This window comes from Maniola hyperantus, chromosome 18 (genome assembly GCF_902806685.2).
Source record: "Maniola hyperantus chromosome 18, iAphHyp1.2, whole genome shotgun sequence".
NCBI lineage: Eukaryota > Metazoa > Arthropoda > Insecta > Lepidoptera > Nymphalidae > Maniola > Maniola hyperantus.
The window spans coordinates 3,231,796-3,237,795 of NC_048553.1; the positions used below are offsets into that span (position 1 = coordinate 3,231,796).

Genomic DNA, 6,000 nt, shown 5'->3' on the forward strand with positions numbered 1-6,000 from the left:
AATTGGGTTAAACTTTGAAGAATCCATATTATGAACTATATACAAGTAAGGTACATAGCACTGATTTCGTAGGTGGCCGAAGGGTACCTAGTAGCCTAATAAAAAATTTAGAGTGACCATTGACGAATGGTTTGACAAGTACCTACCTTGGTCTGGAAAGGTCAACTATGAACATAAAACACTTAAAACATGCATTTTCATAATTAGTGGGATAATTTTTGACGTACCTATGACAAAAAGGGCAGAAAATATCAGAAAATATAAATAAAATGTTTCAGCATTTGAAGGACAAGAGAATTATTAATCAGTCATTTTAAGTTTAATTTAATACAAAAAAATTACAAAAAAAATAATGTAGCGGATTTAAATTTCAGTACCTCGGCTGGTGGCATGAGATCGAGAGCTACCCCACAGGCAATGACAGAGGAGCGTGTATTAGCTCTGAGTACATACAAATATATAATGAGTACCATGTGGTGGATACCAATGTGTTTAACAATATCGCTCAAGTAAACACCAGTGTCGTCACTGTTACCAATGACGGAAGAATCAGGAAGATTAGCAATGGAGAAATTGTTGGTAAGTGTTCCCTTATTAATAGTCATGTGTGTTCGGGAGAACTCCTCCTCGCACCGGAAGACGCAGCGTTGGAAGACCCCCCACTAGTTGGACGGACGACAACAGACGAGTCGCAGGGAGCGGTGGCGCACGATCGTAGCGTGTGGAAGTCCCTACAAGAGACCTATGTCTAGCAGTAGGCGTCTATCGGTTGATGATGATGATGTTCGGGAGAATATAATATTACCACACAGACAATATGAGCCTTTAATGATGTTGCCCCGTCAGCGTCACTCATAGACTATTATATTAGGGCGTATTATATTATTACATAATTATACTAGGGCGTCACTATTACAAGACTGATGAAGACTTCTATAATTAAAACACTAGGAAAAACGAAGACAGACGATAGTACCTACAGATGCTTACTGATAAAAAAAACATGAAAAAATCTGTATTTTTAAAAGTTCGCAATGTATTGCAAATAAAACATCTGACTGACGCTAGAGGTCAGTGAACGTTGTGTAGATCGTAATCGTTGTGTATGTCAATGCCGCGTTGCAGGCGGGTTTTGGACGTTCTTAGCTTATGTCTACATCATAATTATATCTGCATAGCAAATTTCAACCCGATCCTCAACCCAATAGATCAGTCAGTCAGTCAGCCAGCTTTTTCTTTTATATATATACGGCATTCCGAACCAGTGGTAAATTAAAACTACCTGACTATTCATAAGCACTTTTAAAAAGTTTACATGAATAAAAAAACATTCTATTCTATTCTATTCTATTCTATATAAGCCTTATTTGTATCATTTTGTTTCAGATATTTGGGTAGTGGCAACGGATTATGAAACGTATTCTCTTCTTTACTCTTGTGAAAATATTGACAGTCAATACATGCGCGGTAAGTATTCATTCCTTCACTTTACATTTAGAGACCCAAATAATATCTGAGGCATATGTCCCGCAAATTACTAATGCGCGTGGCCGCCATTTTAGTGACGTCAGCACTATTTCGAGCTGATTTTATATTTTTATTTCGGCTGACGTCAAAATGACGTTAGATGTTAATGAGACATGGTTCCAACGCAATAGCAATTTGCGGGACTTATACTTTACATTTGGAGACCCAAATAAAATCTGATGCAGGTATGGTGTTATGACATATTTTTCTGCCAAAAAAAATTACAAATCGTTAAGTATAAGTAGTTTCATATGGTCAGGTTAAATCAAAGCCATGCAACATGTTACTAACAGACCTTTATTTTTACAGTATGGAGTGCCAAACACAGCAAATCTCGTCAGCTAACGGTGGCTGCCCAAGAAGCGATGGCGAAGTACATCGAATCCACCAAAACTTTAGAAACGCAGTTCTATCATATTGTAGACCAAAGCGACAGTGCCTGCTTCCACTATCCCGAAGAAACTGGAAACCAGATCATAATACCAGGGCAATGCGATTTGACTATACCTGTGGTTCAGAGTTTTGATGTGGCTAAGGTACTATCTATAATACACTATACTTTTCTTCTTTGTGACCCTCTGTCATAAAAATAAGACTTACAACCGCACTCAGAGTCGCTTAATCGTTACTTAAGACATTCCTTATCCATACTAATTAATGCCTTAAGTAACGATTCTGACTGAAAGGACTCTGAGTGCGGCTGTTAATTACATATTTGTCCAAATTAGATCCAGGGGCCTTGTAGTTTGATGACATCAATTTTTATTGTAGATTTTTACTATAAGGTAGTATTAGATGATATCCGCGACTTCGTCCGCATGGATTTAGGTTTTTAAAAATCTCGAGTGAACTCTTTATTTTTCCGGGTTAAAAAGTTGCCTATGTCCGTCCCCGAGATGTAAGCTATCTTTGTACCTTTCATCAAAATTGTTTAAACTGTTGGGCCGTGAAAAGCTTGCAGACTGGCAGACAGACAGACACAGTTCCACATTTATATAATATTTATATTATCAAGTATATTATGGATTAAATCGGAGTCATGGTTTGAACTTCATTAAAAGACTTTTTACGTGAAGTAGCATTTGTAGCATCAAACACTACTCTCAGTTTAGTAGTTTTACTCTTTTTGCGTGTGACCATGTGAATATTTTACTTTAAACTATTTAGCATTTTGTGTTTTATCATAGTATTATATCATATTACATTTTCCTCTTTCATTTTATAGTATGGCGGAACATGGTACCAAATAGAACGCTACCCACAAATACATGAAAATGGAACCTGCACAGGCGCAAGATACACTCTAAACGAGAACACTGGAGTAGTCACTGTCCTCAACTGGCAATTAGTAGGCGATGTATTGGATAGAGTGGAAGGAACTGCCACTTTGAACTCTACTGATGGTAGCGCTAAATTGATGGTCAAGCTGCCCATACGGTTTACAGAGGGTAAGTGAAAAAATAAATACAATGAACCAGAAGCTTAATTTGCTATAATCCGCTGAATCATATCAAATCAAGTGCAGCATTCGATATACACCGCTCGACCTCCCACTGCTAAACATGCAGGAAAAGCCTGCCACCAAGCAAACAATATGCACCACCGCCACGCAGCACCACACAAATTCTCGGACTATAATATGACTCGAGTGGATTATAGCACATTAATCTTCTGGTTCATTGTAGGTAGGTATATCATGGATTTCCGCAAAATAACGCCTGCTTCTATAATTATAACAGTGAAAAAAATTCCTGAGCAGTTTTATCTTTATGCCTCTTTGAAAAGTTTTGGAGCACATGATCAACCCATAGCCGGCTCACTACAGAGCAGGGCTCTCCTCTCAGTATGAGAAGGGATCATCATGATCAAAAGTTTTGGAGCATTTGATCCTAAACTAAGTTTTCCAAAGGGCGGTAATAGAATTACTAGACATAAATTTAAGGGAAAATGGATTTTTGAAACATTCCTGTACTTCAAGAAAGCAAAGGTTTGTACCTACTCTCCAAACAAGTAGTGCAATCTGAACAAGAGGTGTATGGCTGCACAAGAACAGCCCCCCAATTGTGTAAGAATAACCATTTCATGGTTATCGCAATCGTCAAGAAATTCTGCCCTTCGATTGGTTGATTCGCTGTTTCCATTTTTTCACAGCCAATCAAAGGGCAGAATTCTTGACGATTGCGATAGCCATGAAATGGTTATTCTTACACAATTGGGGGGCAGATCATCGGGGTTTATTACGTTTTGGGCTGTACCTGCGCAGGCTACCCAATTTTGTTGGTCATAATAAATATTACGCTTAATCTTCTCAAAAGGTGGTTCTCAATTCAGTGCGTTTTTTTATTCTTTCAGAAGCGGAACCCACTATGGTAGAGATGGAGTTGTACGTTCTCACGACAGATTATCTGTCATACTCACTAGCCTACAGCTGTGTCAACGTTGGCCCATTTAGGCGTGCAAGTACGTACTGACAGTAATTATTAGTATCTTTGTTACCCGACTATGGCAAAGCCAAAAGGAAGGGTTATGATTTTGACAGTCTATGTACCTATGCATTTATGTGTGTAGGTTTATATTTATTTTCTAAGAAATCTAAATGTCTTCGATTCTCCTTGGATAACTATGCATTAGGTACTTAATTATTTATTGGCTATCCGTTCATCAATCAGAATAGAATAGAATAGAATATATTTTTATTCAATTAAACTTTTACAAGTCCTTTTGAATCGTCAACTAGTTTAATTTACCACTGGTTCGGAACGCCGTTCCTACCGAGAAGAACCAGCAAGGAACTCGGCGGTTACTCTTTTCAAGTGATCAATTTACAATATTATTATGTACCATGTACAAGCAATTGCAGCCCCGTGCATTGCTGGAGCGAGTCAAATCCAAGCTTTCTTATCATTTACATAGTCTTCGACTGTATAATATGTTTTTTTAAGGAGCATACTTTTAATAGATTTAAAGAGTGTCTTAACTTCTGTATGAATGCATATTATAATATTATTGTTAATTGAATCTTTGAAATGAGCAACTGCCTAGTTTCTGGCTGGCTCTTCTCGGTAGGAAAATCAATCGGAACCAGTGATAGATGTATTAGACGATTAAAAAATACTTGTGATTTATTTAAATATAAAAATACTAATCTATAAAACAGTCGTTAGACCTGTCACATTGTATGGTTCAGAATGTTGGGCGGTAAAAGGGACGGATGAAAGGCGAGTACATGCGACTGAAATGCGAATGTTGAGATGGATGTGTGGTGTGACAAGGATGGATAAGATAAGAAATGAATATATAAGGGGTAGTTTGAAAGTAGCGCCAGTGGTAGAAAAGATGAGGGGTAATAGGCTGGCATGGTATGGGCATATAATGCGGAGGGAAGAAAGCCATGTCACTAGAAGAATGTTAAGTATGCATGTGGAAGGAAAAAAGAGGAGAGGACGACCAAAGAAAAGGTGGATGGATTGCGTGAAAGAGGATATGCGTGAAAAAGAAGTGGATAATACGTTGACGAATGTCAGGAATGAGTGGAAGAAGAAGACATGTTGTGCCGACCCCACGTAGCGTGGGATAAGGTAAGGAAGAAGAAGAAGAAGAAGAAAAATACTAATTTTATTGCACGCGCGACGAAAGAAGCAAAATTTTGCAATCACAGTGTGTAGTGTGGGTTACCTACTTTAAATATGGGTACCTACATATTTAGGTAGGTAATTAATAGGGTTTATTTTTTTCAGTTGGAGCATGGAAGCTAAGTCGCACCCGCTCATTGACCAACGAATCCAATACCGTCATCAACGCATACATGAGCAACAGAGAAGAACTGCACCAACGCTTATTCATCCAAGTCGAACAAAACGACGACTGTCCTGATTCAGCAATACTAGTTAAAAGCAGTATTATTATCATGTTAATCTGCAGTATTCTACATTATGTATTATAATTTACGGTTAAATAAATAAAGACGGTTATATACTTAAGGTGCGAACTGTGTTGTTGGGTGATGTTGAGTGAAAATTGTGATAGGTACCTCTAAGATAGGTTTATTTACTGACCACAACTAGCAAAAAAAGTGTATAAAATTAACTAGTACCTACCTAAGTATTATCATTATTTCTGACATATTTTATCTCTCTCTTGTAAGTAATTTGGTTTTATCACTAACACTACATACCTACCTACCTATTACAACTCGTCAGAATTTTTATTGATGTGATGGACACGAGTTTAGGTACCTACCTAAGTAGGGGTACGTAAATCCTATCCTAATTCCTATCAATAAATACCTACGAGTACCTACTTAGTACATACAAAATTGCAAAACCTATTAACTACCTACTATTGTCTTTAATTGGCTCATGGCTGTAGTAAACTATTCTTCTGTGATTGAATAACATATTTTTAAGTAGATACCTATGTATTTAAATCCTTACCTAATTTATTAAAGAGAATATTAATTTATTAATAAAACTA

The 6,000-nt window shown here is 37.2% G+C and overlaps 1 protein-coding gene across 1 annotated transcript in view; it reads left to right on the plus strand.

The window, feature by feature from the left end:
- Positions 1 to 6,000, plus strand: part of LOC117990810 (uncharacterized) — a 54,580-nt gene extending 48,580 nt beyond the window's left edge. Inside the window, exons 52-57 of the mRNA XM_069504633.1 lie at positions 375 to 579; positions 1,387 to 1,467; positions 1,837 to 2,063; positions 2,753 to 2,975; positions 3,880 to 3,987; positions 5,265 to 6,000. Coding sequence (XP_069360734.1) covers positions 375 to 579; positions 1,387 to 1,467; positions 1,837 to 2,063; positions 2,753 to 2,975; positions 3,880 to 3,987; positions 5,265 to 5,470 — 1,050 coding nt within the window. The 3' untranslated portion in view covers positions 5,471 to 6,000. The remainder of the gene's footprint in view (positions 1 to 374; positions 580 to 1,386; positions 1,468 to 1,836; positions 2,064 to 2,752; positions 2,976 to 3,879; positions 3,988 to 5,264) is intronic.